Consider the following 19,373-nt stretch of genomic DNA (forward strand, 5'->3'; position numbering starts at 1 on the left):
GCATTCATCTAGATGAGACCTGACAACCCATGCTGACTGTCTGCTAGCACCTCTTCAGGAAGCATAAATATTTATTTCTTATGTAACTTTTAAAATTATTGAGTATGAGTGGTTATGTAATATGGAATTTATTACGCAAGTTATTGGCAAAAGATAAAACTGATGCTTTGCCGAGTTTTCATCATTTACAAATATAATGTAATAAATTCTGTATTACATGACAACTGATATGATGTTCTATTGATATCATAGGTACATTATGTTTAGTAATTAAAGATAAATGCACAGAGCCTAAATGCCCTGATACATTTTTATGCTCCCGGTAGGGTGGCATAAAGCAGTTGTACTGTCAGTCCGTTTGTCTGTCTGTCTGTCTGTCTGTCTGTCTGTGTGTCCGTCCGAAAACTTTAATATGGGCCATAACTTTTGCAATATTGAAGATAGCTACTTGATATTTGGCATGCATGTGTATCTTATGAAGCTGCACATTTTGAGTGGTGAAAGGTGAAGGTCATCCTTCAAGGTCAAAAGTAAAAAAATACAATCCAAGGGAAGTAATAAGCTTAAAAAGGGAGATAATTTCTAAACCTGCCAAATGATATATTGAAATTTTATTTCAAAGCGGCGCAATAGTGGGCATTGTGTTTCGGACAAACACAATTCTTGTCTAATGATGCCATAGCTAGTGAGGTAACTTCAAGGTGTTAAAGCGAAGTATTAAAATTATTAAACGGCATTATTACACTCCCGCAAAGTCATCAATAATGTAAAAGCCATTATTTGAAACTGGAATAAACAATGTAGTGCAACTGTTTCATTGCCCAATCAATGATGTCATAAAAGATGTTAGGTGATAAGGTCCTATCTCCAGTTGCATAATCTGCTCTGCAATGACCAGTCATTTTGAATGTAACTTAAGTCATTATAACTGCACCCTATTGTCAATTTAAAGGTTTCACAATGTAGCTGTAGCAGAGCATTGACACTGCTTTATAAACTAGTATTAATCTTGTACAACAAGTTGGTGTATCACTAAATAAATTTGGTCTTCTGCTTAAGGATATAACATGCACAATATATTACCATTTTTATATCGATACACAGAAAACCTCTAACCACTTATTTGATGATACACCAAAACGAACAGCATCTAATTACATGTATACTTCTTTATCAGGGTAGCTTTGCTTGAAACTTAATTATCATGGATACACTTTAAGTGCTAAAATGCCTAGTGGGAAAACACAGTTTAACCCTTCATGGATGGAGAAGTTGGACAACAGTGGAAGAACACTTGGATCATGGTGCAAGAGAGATACCGGCAATGAGTTTGCAAGATATTGTACTGTCTGAATGAAGTCCATCTTGTAGTAATTCTGGTGCTAATCAACTTTTAAGTCATGCAGATGGATAAAAACACAAGGAAAACATGAAATACATGCATGATAATTCACAAAAGCGTTTGTTTGGAAGTGCCCCATAGCCAAGCAGCTCTCATGGTGGTGGGGATAAATCTATCTGTATGCAAGTAAATCCATCACACAAGGAACAGGTACAAAAGGCTGAAATCTTCTGGGCCCTTAAGGTAGCTTCAAGTGGGTATCCATACAGAACATGTGATGGTACTCCTGCTCTGTTTCAAGCTATGTTTCCTGGACCTGTGTCTAAAAAAATAGTATTATGTATTCCTACTTTTGAGGGAAAAGTTCCTACTTTTTCCTACTTTTCTTGCAAAAGTAGTTCCTATTTTTTCCTACTTTTTGAAAAAAGGTCACTTGACAGCCTGCATTAAGCCCAATTTTCTCAGAACAAGACACAAATCATTTCCTATTCAGTGTTGGAAGTGCCTTGTGAGGCATACCTGACTTCTCTGTTGACCTCCCCCCTTCACAACCTTCCCTCACCTGATATCATCGTGCACATCACCCCACAGAGCATCATAGACGACCCCAGATACCAGACCTTCATGAAACGGTAATTGGGCATTTGTATCAAATGTTTGTATGTTTGTAATGTAATTTTGAACTATACTGTTTTGTTGAATTATATGCTATTGTTTAACTTATTAACTATTATTTACCATAGGTAGTTGATGTGTACAAATATTGCATCCCGAGGCTCATGGCTATATTAAAATGAAAAGAAAAGAAAATTTTTAAAATATTTATTAATGCTTTCTGCATTTAGTGCAATTTTGTTGCATGTATTTATATTTCTTAAGGGTCTGTACACTTACTGGGTCATTTATTATAAAGCTACGACTGTCGTCACCTGATTCTCAATGAAGCGGCCGAGATGAGCTACCTTCCTGAACTCCACAATGCATGTGGCATACGTAACCACATTCATGCGGATATTTTCCCGCTACCTCGTGGGTACTTGTTCACGAGACCGGATATAGCACAGGACACCAACACTGTATATGGTTGCTACCATTTGAATTACATGATGAGGCCGTATAGTTCGAAGGGATTTCATTGGTATGTGAAATATATGATCACACGTGTTTTTCAATGGGCACTCTACTTTGAAATTCTCATTTAACCAGGGGATAAGAGTATAATGGAGACTAATTCACCTTTATTTTTGATGAAGGATTCAAAGTAAATTGATTCCATGCTACAGCTATGTGAAATCATTAAACACTGAAATGCAGACTATAGTTTTTCAACTCGAATCTTGATTGAAGTGGATTTTAAGATGTATAATCTTTTTGCTATATTAAAATCAAAGGCCCATACATTATTAAATCTAATGACAGTTAATTTTGTTTTGTTTATTGTAGTTCCATTTAAAGGCAGTTTCCCTCAGACAAAAAATCTTACATTTTCCCCAAATAGTGTCTTCTCTTTTGAAAGTTAGTGAATACACAAAAAATGTCCGATATTATCATAAAAGAAGTGAAGAGAATAAAATATAAATAGATCAATCTTAAAATGTTTGAAGACTTGACATTATTCAAAACTGAATGATTCTGGCTTTAACAATTTTGATACTTTTCACAACTAATTTACCAAATTTTTGTGCTTAACATGAAACTTTTCAAACAAAAAATCACTGAATGAATTCATGCCACCCATTCATATGCAGTGACTGGATTCCACAGTTTGATGCTCACAAAATAAATTCATGCCACCCATTCCAATGCATTGACCAAATTTCACAGACGCTCACAAAATTAATTCATGCCACCCATTCCAATGCAGTGACCAGATTCCACAGTTCCATGCAGGCAAGGCAATGGAGGTGGCGAAAGAGAAGATTATGGAAGATGTCCGAAAGCTGAACAGGTCTGGCGGCAGCAGTAAAGAGGAACACAGCAAGGAATGGGTGGACAAAGCGATGGAAAGGTTTAAGCTTAAGCTGAAGAATGGTGATGCAGGTATGTGTGCAAGGTATTTTAGCGCATCATTAACCCTTTGTATGGTGGGAAATTTGTCGTCTGCAAAAATGTTGCCTGCTGAATTTCTATAATTAGCATTTTCTTTGATTTTTTTCAAAGAATACTATCAGAATATCAAACAGTTTGAATCTTGATGAGACACCACGTTCTGTGGCGTCTCGTCTGGATCCAAACTGCTTGCAAAGGCCTTCAAAATTGGGTTCCAGCACTGGAAGAGTTAAATAAAATCAAAGTGAAACTCTTTACTTGTGTCATAAGGTCAGAACTCTCTACAACTTACAAGAAATCGTTAAATATATGGTCTTTGAGTTGTAATAATAATGCTTTTCTTGTGTGCTAAGCCTCAGAAGAAACTTTGTTGTATACCAACCTGACTTAGTGTTCCCTTTAGAAGTATTGTTGGCAGATCATGAGGATGTTACAACGATGTTCAAGTTAAGCTTTAACTTACAATATTTTAATTCTAGAATATTCAAATCTCTCGATCTTATTCTTGATATGGATTTTGTTTTAATGAATCTTTTAGTAATGTGTCTGCATGATACCATGTACAGGAGGAAACACAATTTTCGCAATTGTTTTTTAACCTTTTACCACATAGATACGTATTTTCATGCATTTGTAGGCCCTTAGAAAGTTAAATTTAATTAAGACCTTTCTTACTATGTTCAAGATTTTAAGGCTTCATTGCTAAACATTAGATACCGATGAGCAGTAAATAGTATAAACCTGAACAGACTGCGAGTTACTTGCGGCTGTTCTGGTGTTATGCTTTTTGCACATAGCCATTTTCACTTTGCTTCTGAGTGGGAGAGGGTTAATTGTATTCTTGGAACAAATGTTATTTATCTAATTAGCATAACAAACATATTGGTATATTATTTGGAAAATATTGATAAGCCAAAAGGCTTTAAATTTTTAGTCACTTGTGAATGACGATTTGTTTATGCCAATTTCTTTGTAGATGAAAGGTTTACAATAAGATTGAATATACACATTAATATTTTCCATCGCTACAGCGCCTATATTTGATAAAGACTATCCAGAGATAACATTTATTGGCACGGGGTCTGCGAAACTGTCACAAAAAAGAGGGGCATCAGGAATCCTTGTTACTTTAAGGTACGCTATGATCATGAGCAGCCATGCGCTGACTGCTATTGAAACTGTTGATAAAACTATAATTGAGTCGTCTTCTGAGAAAACTGGGCATAATGCATGTGCGTAAAGTGTCGTCCCAGATTAGCCTGTGCAGTCTGCTTTTATGGTATTTTTAGTTTAAAGGAAGTCCCTCCTTACCGAAAATCAAGTTTAGGCGGAAAGTGTCCTGATTAGCCTGTGTGGACTGCACAGGCTAATCTGGGACGACACTTTACACACAAGCATTATGCCCAGTTTTCTCAGAACGCGACTCAATTTGTCTCCTTTATAGATGATAATTCACTTTTGAATGTATGTTCCATTGTTTAAACAATGCATAAATTGTTTGAGTAGAAATTTGAATGCATTAATATTCTTAATAGAATCCTCATCCGTTGGGTTCACACCATTTGCCCCAAGGTGCAAGATTATGAAATATTCATAAAACCTACTCATGTTTAACACATTTAGGCCTAGTGGACTCTCCCATCCTTCTAAATTGGATCAATTTATTTCCAAAATTAGGGATGTCTAGTATATTTATTTCTATATTTAAAATATTTCTTATTGAAATTCCTTTAAGCAAACAGCGCAGAACCTGATGAGACGCTGCATCATGCAGCGTCTCATCTGGGTCTACCCTGTTTGCCAAATCCTTTTTTCTAGACGCTAGGCATGAATGGGTTAATGTTATAAAAGTTCTGTACTTACCTGACTTCAGTAAGTCTATTCCATTTCATTGTCATCCTTTTGTAAGCGGTCTCTGGCCAGAATTCAGAGTTGTGTGATTTTCCATGACTATAGTCTATAATAAACACCACCTTTTGATGTTTTCAGGCAAAATGAGTACATGTTGTTAGACTGTGGTGAGGGCACTCTCCATCAGATGATAACCATGTACGGAAGGGAGAGAACCAATCTGATTCTTGCGCAAACCAAAGCTATCTTTGTGTCACATCTGCACTTCGACCACCATGGGGTAAGGCTATAATGTTCTTGGTTAGGATTGGCCGACATTGTTGAAAAGATATGCAAAGTTTAGTCTTGTGATGTGATAACTCATACTCCTTTAATACAGATTTAGTGCCTTTTGACCCATTTTGGCAAGTAGGGCTTGCTGATAAAGAAATTCTGAGCATTTTGGCTTTGATGATGTTTTCTAAAATGATATTTAAACATTGTTATCATTAAACCAAATGGTTCTGTAATATGGACATGTATCCTGAAAGCTATAGTCTTTTCACTGCCCATGAAGACTTAAAATTGATTCTTTCTCTAATTCTTTCTTTTCTACTGTGGTACATTATACTGTTCTATTGGCAGGGATTGTTCTCCATTTTGAGAGCAATTCGTGAAACTCGTGCACAAGATTCCGGAGTTAGACAGAGACCCTTGCTGCTGGCTCCCTACTTCCTCATCAACTGGATACGACTCTATTCCAAGCATGTCCTCGACATTTCACAAGACTTCGAGTATGTTAAGGGTAAAATTGAGTGTCCAATTTGGTGAACGGTTCACTAATTTGAGCTGTAATGTACATAAATGGGTTACAGTTCATTGTATGCTTTTGTTTGTTTTTATGCCCCGAAGGAGGGCATATAATGATTGCACTGTCCGTCTGTTTGTCCGTCCGTCTGTCTGTAAGTCACATTTTGTGTTTAGGTTTCGAAAAATGCTCATAACTTCTATGTCGCTTCAGATGTAACATTCATATTTGGTATGCATGTGTATAAAGACACGGCCTTTCCATACGCACACACATTTTGACCCCTTTAACCTTGACCTTGAAATTAGGGTCCGCGTTTAGGTTTTGAAATCTGCGTATAGGTTTCAAAAAACGCTCATAACTTCTATCAAAGCGTTCATCGGGAGCATATATCATCCTATGGAGACAGCTCTTGTTATAACTTGCAATGAGGATTTTTCAGATAATGATTTTATTATGATGAAGAAAAAGAGGATGATAATGAAAAGGTATATAAAGATGCTGTTGATGTTTGTAATAAGAGGATGATAATGAAGAGGTATATAAAGATGCTGTTGATGTTTGTGATGATGAGGAAGTAGAAAAAGTTGATAATAAGTATGGTGATGATGGGGATGATAATTATGATAATGGTGATAGTGATGAGGATGCAGATGAGGAGGAGGATGATACAGATGAGGACAATGATGAGGATGATGGTGGTGATGCAGATGAGGATGCATATGGTGTTGATGATGAGGATGATTATAATCTTGCTTACAATTATAGTAACTTTTTGTAGGGATTTCAAATATTTTAAAGAATGGTTCACAAATCTTGTCATATTTATTTGCAACATAAATTTATAATGGTTAGTATTATTTTTATTTTATTTTATACAAGTAGATGGTTGTAAACAAGTGCAAACAGATACATGAGAGTCTTTTCTGCAGGTTCATCCCCCACAGCGTTTTACTCAATGCAAACCACACTGCACGGGAAGGCTTGTTACAACAAGTCAAGACAAGGCTTTGCTTGACTGATGTAAGTGTTGAACATTAATAACTTTTTAATGTTCAAAGCTACCAGCATCATTGTTCAATATCTTGTGAATTAAAAAATGCCCATGGTATATATGTCTGGTTTAATCAAACATAAGTTTGCTACCTAAGTTGGCATCATTGCATTGGATATTGGGAATGTCACATTTAAAATTGTATTTCGGACCTGCTTGGTGTTGTATGTATTATGGTCAATTTTATCAATTCAACTTGTTAATAGCAGGGTAATTTTCAGGGGTCCTGTCAATAAAAATGGGGGTCCCAATAAATATGCTGGCTGAACTGTGTCAAAGTCAATCAGTTAAAAGTATAGTAATCGATTATTTACGTAAACAATAGCCGAGATATAACACACACCTATACAATTAAAGATTGTATTTATTTGTATAGTTTAATCTTGCTTGCCAGATAATAAGCTATAGTAACCTCAGTAAGCTTTTCTTTCATAGCGGCATTAATAGCTTACATTTACGCAATGTAATCTCAATTCGGGACTTTGCACCTTGCAACAGCAGGTGCGCAATAACACCATTGTTCGATAAATCAACAAGCGAGACAACTCGTTCATCCTTCTAGAACATTACGTACTGCAGTTGTCTTTCAGAGTTTCTTGTTGATATTACGAGAACCAATACGTCAAAATGATTTGCGTCCCATGGGACGCAAATTAACAAATATGATGGGTCCTGACTGGCATTTTATGCGTATTTGAAGCAGAATATCGCGTCCCGTAAAATCCTGTTAATAATGTTCAGTTCATTGTATTGTGAAAAAGAGTTATCTGTGTACAAGGAGGTGTGGAAGCAGGCTGGAAATGCTTTATATTGAACAATATAAAAAACTTGCAAATGTAGTTTAGCTTGAATATGATGGCATGCAGGGATATGAGTCGGAATGAGCAGTCTAGCCCATTGCACATACAATTTGTGCAAAGCTCCTAGCTTTTGTAAGAAAAACCTATGTTCACTATACAAGAAGTATTAAAAGTACACAAATGGGCAAATGTGATCAAATGTTAGGTAATAATCCGGGTATGCCAGACATTTTGTTTTATTTCTTATTAACATAAAATGAATGTGAGTTGAGGGGAGGGGCCTCCCTTTTTAATCATTGATTTTAACAATAACATGTATCTGAATATAGTTCCAATTGGAATTCTTGGTTTCACAGCTACAGCTATGCCAGGTATTGCACACAAAGTCATCTGCGGGACTTGTTATGCAACACAATGATGGCTGGAAGTTGGTTTACTCTGGAGATACCATGCCATGTGAGACTCTGGTGAAGGCAGGTTGGTGTTGTTTTCAATACTCCTGGTGTTTACCGACCTTATTTCATTTATACGGCATCCAATTATTAACCCTTTACCACTGAGATACGAATTTGTACACATGTTTAGTCCATTAGAAAGTTATATTAAATTTCAGACCTTTTTTACTAGATTCAATGTTTATGCCCCCGGATCGAAAGATCGGGGGTATATTGTTTTTGGCCTGTCTGTCATTGTATGTGTCCGTTAGTGTGTCCCAAAACTTTAACCAAAACTTTAACCTTCTTCATAACTTTTGCAATATTGAACGTAGCAACTTGATATTTGGCATGCATGTGAATCTGGTGGAGCTGCACATTTTGAGTGGTGAAAGGTCAAGGTTATCCTTCAAGGTCATAGGTTAAAAAAAAAATTCAAAGTGGGCTATTAGGGGGCATTGTGTTTCTGACAAACACATCTCTTGTTTAAGGCTTCATTTACAACCCTTAGATATTGATGAGCAGCAAACAGCATAAAACTTGCATGCTGTTCTGGTTTTATGCTGGTTGCAAAAGCCATTTTCACTTTGCTTCTGATGGGGGAAAGGTGTCAATTGAAACAGCAGAATTGTGAATTCAGTGGTAAAAGTAGCAACAATTTAAGTAGTACTTAAGTAAAAGTACAGAAGTCCCGGTAGTGCTAGTATGAGTAAGGTAAGAAGTAGCAGCAACATAAGCAGTGGCATCAAAATTATAATATCATTTGAATAAAAAAAGAAACTGAATCTTTAAATATACAAATTAGAAGCAAATTGATTATTTTGTTTTAGATTTGCACATATTGTGTACATGCCATGCTTTATCAGACTGGATTAATCTAACCAGTAAATTTTCATATGTTTGGATCTCCTTTTTAAGCTCGGCTGTTTTCAGAGAAAACCCGAGGTATTGTCATAGCCAGCTCGTCGTGTTGTGTCGTATCCGTTGTCGTGTTGTCTGCCATCCGTTTTGTGCTAAAACCTTAACATTTTGTCAAGGTTTTGAACATTGGCTCTAAAATCAAAGTGCTTTCACCTACAACTTTGAAACTTCATATGTAGCTGCACCTTGATGAGTTCTACATGCCACACACATATTTCGGTCACTAGGTCATAGGTCAAGGTCACTGTGACCTCTAAAACAAATTCTGACAAACTTTCATTTCTTTAAATATGCACCTGCAGCCGAGCTTGGCACCCATTATACGGTTCTCTTGTTTTTAATTATCCTTAAATTAGGATATGTTTGTTTCTTTTCAGGCAGGAATTGTGATATATTGATCCATGAAGCCACATTTAACGATGTCGAAATTGACCATGCTTTAAAAAAAGCATCATTGGTATGTATCCTTGCAAGCTGCAAGCAGCTGGTTAGTTCTCCCCAACCCGGTCGGCAGGGTAACTTGGGGGAACTTAAGTTGCATCTCCGATGCGTCTGTTTGTCCTTCTGGTTATTTGTGTGTCCGTCCAAAGGTATAACTCAAAAAGTTTGTTGTAAGTACGTTTTAATTGCAGTTTGTATGGCTACAGAAATAATAACAAACTAAAGTCCGGATCTTGAAATAATTGAAAATGTTCTTAAGCTAGATTAATGAAAGTGGAATGTAGATAAAAAGACAGATGATCAATACATGTATCCACATTATTAATAACCTGTTAATTATTGAAAAGTTAACAAATGAAGGTCGGTAAATTAAACGGTTACTTTCAGAATGAAAGCATAATGTGTCCCCTCTGTGGCTGTAACACTGGTTATGTTGCACTAGACAATATATAAAGAGATGTCAACAGTTATTCGCAAGTTCCGTGTACCTTGAAGACTTTTCGTATGAACGTTGTATTTAAGTATTGAAAAAAAGAGAATACACTTTGAAGAACAGCCACCTTGATTAAGGCGATTTTAGGGTCAAAGGTCAAAGCCACGTGGGCACAAAATCTTCCATTTAGAAGCAGTGCTGTGAAGGTGAAAGATGATGTCAGTTGAGGGTTCCGACCGGCACTTTGTTTTTATTTTATATTTGCCAAGTCGGTATAATTGTTTTTAAACCATTTCAAAAATTGCAATTGTAAAAGCATTTCATGACCCTGTTCACAAATAGGAAAATCTGTGAACCAGCTGCTTTTAATTTTAAATATGGTATAAATCTTTTTCTTGCAATGACAGTGCGATCTGTTAAAAATACCCGAAAGGGGAGTTCAACATTATCCGAAGATAGTAGATAGATGATTATTCATTTTCGCATGATGTTCACAATTAGATTTATTCCAGCAAGTTTTTTCGCCATTTTAAGGAGCCTTTTCACAGATTTTGGCATGGATTTAAGTTTGTCATTCAATGCTCTATATTGATAAATGTAAACATGACCTCTTAAAAAGCCCCAGTAAAAATTCAAGAATACAATTTAAAAAAAAAGTAACCCTCAACTTAGCTCGTACCACTGACCCTTGGAGTAAAGTCTACCACTAAGACCACTCGGCCATCCGTGCTCATACTATGCAGCATGTATTTTATACTTTATATAAGCAATCCTCGTAGTTTAACAAAATATAACTACACCAACAGAACTCTCCAAATGTTTCGCGGTGCAACGCTTTATATTTTTCAGGTTTTTACATCGTCAAAAGATGCATATAATGGCTATTTTAGAGTATGGTAAATGTTCAGTATTATGTTTTCTCACAACTAAAACGAACATTTGCAAATCTGAAACAATTGTTTTTATTTTGTCAATTTACTAAAACGTGAAAAGGCCCCTTTGATTACCTCTATTTTATAGAGAAATAATGGGGTGCGACCCCTTATGTACCATAATAATGTTGTCGCATATCAAGTAGAACATCACCATAATGTACCAGATATATAGTTATATATACAGTGGTATTTAGTTAGCTTAAGTTATGTAGAGCTAAAAGATTATAAGTAAATCGAGTGCTACTCAACGCGAGTATATATGTGTCTTGTTCTGAGAAAACTGGGCTTAATTCATGTGCGTAAAGTGTCGTCCCAGATTAGCCTGTGCAGTCCACACAGGCTAATCAGGGACGACACTTTCCGCTTTTATGGTATTTTTAGTTTCAAGGAAGTCCCTCTTTACGGAAAATCAAGTTTAGGCGGAAAGTGTCGTCCCTGATTAGCCTGTGCGGACTGAAGAATGCAGCGCTATTCCCGTTCTCCCGTTCAAGCCCTTCTTTTGCCAAGTTTCTGCAACCCGCCAGAGGGCATTATAGATCGAGTTTATGCAATAACATAGGGATAATACACGTTTTCGAAGGAATGATCATCCGTGGGCGCTCGAAAAATCCGTTGCGCACGAGGGCAGGAACGAATTTTGAGAGCGCCCGCAAATGATCATGTCCGAGAAAATGTATATTTTTGCTATTATTGAATAAACAAATAACACATACCAAAATAAATTAAAATAACATTGAAAACAATATGTTCAATTGTTAATTTTACATCGACAAAATAATTTGATTATTTCATATGACGTCATACGGTTCAAGGTTGTGTTTTACATATGCCTCACTCGGTCATCATCAGAAATGACGAGGCTTTACCTTCGGATAGGCAGTTTTGGATTTAAAATGTGTCTAAACAGTGGATTAATGCAAATTTGAAATGCAGCCGCGCAAAGTAAGAAATAATGAATTATGTTGGAATTTACTGGTCGCGACGGAAAAATGTATCGTTAGAATAAGTACTTGTTTTCATAGATGTTTCTTTTGTATAACTAGATGTCTGCAGGTCTATCTTAATGATTTCGTTCCAACTAAATTTTCTTAAAGTATATACTGCCAATATATCGTCACTGAAGTATTTCAAGCATACAGCAGGAACGTTGAAGGTACATAAACACTTACATTCATACCCGTAGCCGGGGGGGGGGGGGGCGGTGGGTGCGTTCGCACCCGATGTTTTTGGACGAGTAAAAAAACTGTAATACATGTGGCACCCAACTTTACCAGACGCAAAAACTGTTATTTTTGTCCATGAACCCAATGAGTATTCGTATTTAAGCGTTAAAATAATGTTGTATTCACATGCAACAGACAGGTCACCATATAATCAATTTGTCGATTAAGTCATTTCCAAGATGACGCGTGATTTTTATTTACAAGTTTTAACCAAAGAATGGTTGATTTTAGAAGATCTAAGAAGCAGGTCCCGGCAAAATGGAATTGGAATCTTTGTTACAAATAGATATTTGTTTTCTGTATAATGCAAAATTATAAACCTGGCACTCTAATCTGTATAAAATCGATACTTATTTATAGATATTTGATACTAAATGAGTGTTTGGTAACTTTTGTTATCGTAATTAATGTCTGTTAAAGCTATAACAGTAATAGATATCATAACAAATTGTTGAAGCCTACTTATTGTGGGTTGAAATCCCAGTCCAATAACCTTTTCCGACAATTATCTAAAAGGCTGGAAAAACAATTTGATTAACTTGAATAAATAAATAATCTTATAAAAAAGAAAATACATTTTAGATGTTTATTAACGGAATGTTATGTCAGTTTCCGAAAATGACTGAAATCAAAGGACACCCTTCGACTATTGCCGAAGACTTATGAGTCACTGGTTAATACCTTTGCATTTATAACGATTTATAACAATAACACATTGTGCACAGCATTTTCGACAGACTGCGTTGTCTTTTTGTTATATCCCCGTACAACCATTTTCGGATCCCCTTAATGGTTATCCAGCAAAAATATATCAGCTATGCTCAAGTCATGATAAAAAAAATTTAATGACAAGAAAACAAATCATTGTTACAAAGCAATATAGCTGTTTTGTAGTTTACCAACACTACGTTAATGGCATCTGTTCTGCTCCACTTTCCACAATGTTTTAATTGTCAAACTTGACACTATATATATAGGCATGTCCTACTCTTAACAGTTGTTATAATGAAATTAAATTGTTATAACATATGATCAGATGGACGTTATCGTTTAATTTTCATCAACTGTTAGCATATATTGAGACCATAGGGTCAGTAGTTTGTGGTAATAGGGTCTTAATGAAGCCTGAAGTGTTATATGTTTCTGAAATTCGTTTAGAAAAAAAGATAACTTATTTGTTAAAAATAGTTTGTTTTTTTAAAGTAACCAGCATCGTCGAAATAAACCACTGTGGAATAAAAAATGTGTTTTAAATGTTTGTACAGAAAAGAAATGTTCTTTATAGTTGTTGTTTATTTGTTTACAGACATGAGTTTCCAATTAAGAAAAAACCCACATGCGTTGATGTTGAGTTCAATTTGATTTGGGGCGACCGGCCTGAAAATACACGTTCTTTTGTGCCAGATGTTTTTGCGTGAAACGCAATATGAACATCATCTTTTTTTTTACGTTTTCACCAGACTGTCAATTCAATTGACAGAAAATGTGTATAATCAGCAGGTGATATGAAATGCATATTGCAGTCTTGATAGGGACGAACTTAGCATAGTGCATCTCGCAAGGAACGTTGGTAGAGTTTTGCAGGACTGTGACTTGCTTGACCTCGTGGACGAGATTAGAGCTAACACTCTTTAATAGAGATTCCGTATTTTCTGTAAAATGATAAATACATTTCCAATTATGAGTTTTGTTTGTTTTTGTCAATTACAGTCCACAATGCCCAAAAGGTATTCTCAAAAGGATATCCTCGATGCTGTGAGTGCGGTAAGACAGGGGATGTCGTACCAAAAGCTTCTAGCAAATTCGGTGTCCCAGTCATGACCATCCAAAACCAGATCAGCGGCAAGGTCGACGATTTGGCACAAGCTGGGCGACCCACAGTCATACCAGCCGAAGATGAGGTGGAGCTAGTTGAAAAATTTTAACGGGCAGCAAACATGGTGTTTAGCTGTTTCTATGTACACTAGCTTGTTGAAAATGTTTCTGTCATTCATGCGTCATGTTCAATACACATTATGTTTTTAAAATGTTGGTCAGTTTAAATAACAATCAATGAAGATTTTTAAAATTAACATTTCCAACGTCCTGTTGCGCTTATTGGTCGTTGTTAAAACCAAACATACGCAATGCAAAATGTGGTCTCGATTCCTAGAAGCGGCATTAAAGCACTGCCTATTACAGTAGCAAATTGTTTCCAACGATAAAGCGGATTTAATTTATAAACCATTTGCATTTAATAATTGTTCTTTACTCCGTTACTTATATCATAAAAACTCCGTATTGGTGATTATTGGTCGACAATGCAAATCTTATTTTGTTTCACAGCACCCACGTGTATAAACAAATTAAACGATCGATTTATTGATATAATGCGGTGAAATTTATCATATACATCATATATTATTATTGTTGCAGGGATTTGAAATAACCAGACGAATGTTGCAGGTGAAGATTGGCAGAATCGTCCGTAAGCTCGGAATTAAGTCCCCATTTAGAAATGGCGTTCCTGGCAAGGATTGGATTGCGGGATTTTTGAAGAGGCACCCAGACGTAAGCCTTAGGACACCACGACGTGCAGAGCAAGGGTGTTAAATGCAACTGTGACCAATAATTATTTAAAGATCTTGCTAGGCTGCTTGAGTCTCTCTCTTTACAGGACAAGCCTGTTCGCATCTGGAACATTGATGAAACCAGCGTTCCACTGCAGCACAAGCCTGCTAAGGTGCTTGGGCCGTCCGGTGCGAAAAATATTCCCGGAAGGGTTGGGAATAACCGGGAAAATGTCTCTGTCCTGGCCTGTGTTAACGCTGCTGGAGGCAAGATGCCCCCTCTGGTTATTGTAAAGGGCAAAACGTACAAAAGTTTGTTATCTTACAATACTGAGGACGGAATTCCCGGCAGCGTTTACACATTCCAGGAACGAGCTTGGATGGAGGATATTTTGGGTGAGATCTGGTTTAGGGGCCATTTTCTTAAACACTGTGGTCCAGGGAGGCCCCAGCTCATAATTCTGGACTCTCACTCTTCCCACGAGACACTTGGTCTCATAGACGCTGCTATAGCTAACGATGTCCATCTCTTAGCGTTTCCACCCCACACAACCCAGTGAGTGTGTCCTTTGGACAAGTCCATATTCGGTCCACTTTCTCTAGAGGACTCAATAATCTGTACCAAATTCATGGCACTTAGTCCAAACAATATTGTTAACAAATGGGAGTGGCCTCGGCTGTTCAGGCAAGCTCATGACGAATCCTTTAGCGTTGCTAAAATTGTAAGCGGGTTTCGCAAATGCGGTATATACCCTGTGGACCGAAATGCCATTCCAAAGACAGCTCTTGCGCCCTCGGTCCCTTTCGATGTTCAACCAACCACGCATAACATCACAACACCATCCGGTGTCGATAATGTTGTTGCTTGGCAGCCAGATCCACGGGACCATCAAACGGAAGTGTTGGAAACTGCCCACGCCGGAACTGCTTCTAAATGAAGCAGAACTGATAGAACTGGTTACATCGGGACAGTATCCCTGTACTGTTGATCCCGTAACAGGGAATCTGGAAGTCAGTCTGCAGTTGTTCAATGGTCAGTCCGTCCAACAAAGCGAGGAGCGAAGACCCTCCGTAAATGACTGGTCAGTTGTGGTTGACCAGGAATTCGCGCTGCCGACATCTGAAAGAACATTGGAGAAACCCAATGCCAGGAAGTTGACTTCCCATAGAATTTTAACTTACGAGGAAATAGTTGAAAAGAAACAAGGAGAAAAAAGAAAGGCTCGAACAAGAAAAAGAAAATCGGAAATTGGCTAGGTCTTCTAAAAAAAGCGAATAAATATCTATATTTTCAATATTTGTTGAAATAACGGTTAGTTTAGTACAATGTTTGTGTCTAACATTATAGACTGTACCATATTAAACTTATGGTTATACAAGGTTTCTTAAATTAACTAAGTGTTTCTTTACTATCATATATATTGTCATTGATTAACATTGCGGTTATTAACAGATACTGAGTCTTCACTGTCACTCTCTAGCACAAAAAACAAACTAACTAAAACAGCAACAAAAAGAAGATTAAACAACAATTACAAATACAAATATGAATTCGTTATAAACTTTTAGTGTCGCTTACACGTACATTATGAATTAGATATAAATTACGGAATCAAATTTCTTATATTAAAAAAATACGAATTCAACATGATTTTACATGAAAATATTTTAATCTATAACAAATTTAATTTCATATTGAGTTTCTAAAAATTAAAAGAGTAATTAAATCCAATATAATTCTATACATAGATGGTGACGTCACTACGTTATTGTCACCTCTATACTAAGACGCATCGCATTTCCCTGGTTTGGGGAATTATGCTTCCGCCAAAGAAGTTCTGCGCAGGAATAAAATGTTAATAATGAAAGAAAAATCGTTTTTATTGTGTGTTTAAAACGGAATGTTGTTTAGAGAAATGTTATTTAAGTATTTTTAAATGTGATTTTGAATATCTATTAAGACTGATAGCGACTATCAGGACTGATAGCGATTATCAGAAGCACGATTACCTGACCTACTTTCGCTTTCACTTTTCACTCGTTAAAGAAGTGCTACCCACAATTCCTTTCGCATTAATACACAGGTAAGTAAGACCGGTGTGTACACAATGATCCAATATAGTCATCGATATTTCTATCACAAACCCGTCGAAGTTGACCTTGGCATACTTTTTTTTGCGTGTACGGAATTACTCACACACTGTACGAAATTAGACTCAGGTAGGTTAATGTACATGACAACACTTTCTGAAGTATCCAATCAAAACTCGCGATATAAAAAGCAAGCAAAATATAGCCCAATGGTCCCGGCATCCACTCCAGTTTTCATTTCTCGGTAGAAAACAGCCGATAACCGTCCATATTGATTCTTGTCCGAATACGTACGGAATTAACCGCATCGACTCTAGCTGTCACGCGCGGCGGAGGATGGTCGTATTACTCGGAATCAACTATAAAGTAATCGTTTTTAGTCAAATCGAATCAGATTCAACAAAACAAACAATTTGATACCAAGATGTTATATATTTTAAAGACAAAATGCAACACAAAGAGCAAAAAACAACAACATTATTTACTAATATTAAGTGCGCGTACTCATGACATCATTATTAACACGTCAAACGACAAAAGTCATACTCTTAACCGCTAAAGCTGCCGTTGTTTAGTGTTTTTATTTTCATTTCTTTAAAATCGGGGACGTAAGTACATGCGTAAGAACATGTGTATGATAAACAGAAAAACAGTCAAAAGTTAAACATGAAAATACGTTGAGCGTCAGCTTTGAATGCATGCTTGGCGTTAGGCAGGGTGAGTGTTTATCGCCATTTTTGTTTTCAATGTATCTTAATGATTAAGAAGCTGATTTTTTCTTGAAAGGCATTAATGGTATTGATGTTAACTCTTTTTTAAAATGTTTCTCTTACTGTACGCCGATGATATGATAATTTTTGCTAATACCGCCGAAGTATTGCAAAACGGCTTAGATCTATTGCACGATAATGATGTGTTTTATTTTACCGCATATATCTGGTTGCAACTTTTATTGTATTTATTATGTACTGCATGATTAAATAAGATATGTTTATATCTTATTATTGAATTTCTAACAGCTGCTGAAAATAAAACGTGGACCGTGTTGATCTATGTATGTGTTAAATAGTCGTTTTAAATGTACTGCCAATACTGTATTCGGATGTCTTATTAATTGTCATTAATATATGTTCAATGAATGTATCGTGCCTGCTCCTTAATGTCTTTTCCGACAATATGACTGTATTTTACGAATTGAAATGTATTGAATAACATCTATATTGTCAGATTTAACCAATGTACTCATAATAACCGCTATACTTTATCTATGTTATTACTTGGCCTTTTTTTAATTATTATAATTTATAACAAACGTCATAATTTCAATACAATTTGTTTTGCGTGTTTGTTTGTGTACATACATCGTTTCATACTATGATCTGAGCCTTTTGGCTTCTTATATTTTCGTTTCGTATAGGTAGAAAGAAAGAGCAAATGATTATGCTAGTGTTACATACATGCATTTTAGTGCAGCTAACTGTTAGATAGCTTAATATAAGAAGATAATTCCATTACTTTCACATATGGTTCTATGACCATCAAACATGTACATACCGCTATACTAATATCATGAGCATGGACCTCGTGAAACAAATTTTGTTACTTTGGATTAGTACAAAGTATTATTATTATTACAATTGCCATACGCAAACCTAATACATGTAAACTACAGTATATTTGATATGTTGATGGTATAAATTAGCCCAATTACAATTTAACGTTATTATACATATTTAATTACATATATACTATAGATAGCTCATAATATAAATGTCAAATATTTAATAATACATGCATGCATTTTTACAACTTATTATCACTTTGTATAATCATTAATTATTGACTTTGTCAACATTGTATGCTGACTTTGCTCACTTGGGCTTTTGGCCTTCGGGATGTATTGTTGAATAAAACAAACATTATGATATACATTGTTCATCTATTTCTTGAACCTGTGACAAAAAATAGAAATTTTCTCATTTTTATAAACTGTGAACAAGTCCCTTTAAACCATAACGGTTTTGTAATAAGCAGTTAGAAGCAGCGTATTTCAAACGCTATGTTAGTACATTTATTCCCCCAATTATCGTTAAAAAGTATTTCAAACGAGTTATTCTTTTACCAATATCGATTTGTGGTCATGATAAATGAACCGATATTTCTGAACATTTTCATAAGACTAAGTCATAAGTGTTTTTTCGCTTGTTGGAAATAAAAGCGTATTTTCTGTTTTTAATAAATTAAGCAAAATGTGAATGGTGTACCTTTATGGGCTGCAACTAAACGTGACCTAACTTTATTCCGGCCGATAAGGTAATAATTTATACATGACAAGACAAGCGTTTGATTCGAGGTCAGTACAGAGTACATAATTTAGAAAATAATTTGATTCAATACAATAAATCAGTGGTCAGTTTGTTCAGGTAATTTGTTTAACAGAAAAATTCAAACATTGATTCAAAT

At 35.9% G+C, this 19,373-nt stretch overlaps 2 protein-coding genes across 2 annotated transcripts in view; both read left to right on the plus strand.

The window, feature by feature from the left end:
- Positions 1–19,373, plus strand: part of LOC127839937 (zinc phosphodiesterase ELAC protein 2 homolog) — a 424,675-nt gene that overhangs the window by 20,409 nt on the left and 384,893 nt on the right. The window lies entirely within an intron of this gene.
- Positions 5,533–18,798, plus strand: LOC127839122 (zinc phosphodiesterase ELAC protein 2-like). Its single transcript, XM_052367330.1, has 6 exons — positions 5,533–6,015; positions 6,962–7,052; positions 8,240–8,360; positions 9,616–9,695; positions 13,981–14,210; positions 14,716–18,798. Exons 1-5 carry the CDS (start codon positions 5,753–5,755, stop codon positions 14,089–14,091), a joined length of 666 nt encoding a protein of 221 aa, XP_052223290.1. The 5' UTR covers positions 5,533–5,752; the 3' UTR covers positions 14,092–14,210; positions 14,716–18,798.

This window comes from Dreissena polymorpha, chromosome 7 (genome assembly GCF_020536995.1).
Source record: "Dreissena polymorpha isolate Duluth1 chromosome 7, UMN_Dpol_1.0, whole genome shotgun sequence".
Classification (NCBI taxonomy): Eukaryota; Metazoa; Mollusca; class Bivalvia; order Myida; family Dreissenidae; genus Dreissena; species Dreissena polymorpha.

What these genes read in the sequence shown, in the direction of transcription:
- LOC127839122 (XM_052367330.1), top strand. Translation starts at nt 5,753, where the DNA reads ATGGACATGTATCCTGAAAGCTATAGTCTTTTCACTGCCCATGAAGAC. An exon ending in TGAGACTCTGGTGAAGGCAG is followed by an intron (nt 8,361 to 9,615) that starts GTTGGTGTTGTT and finishes GTTTCTTTTCAG; the next exon opens with GCAGGAATTGTGATATATTG. An exon ending in CTTTAAAAAAAGCATCATTG is followed by an intron (nt 9,696 to 13,980) that starts GTATGTATCCTT and finishes TGTCAATTACAG; the next exon opens with TCCACAATGCCCAAAAGGTA.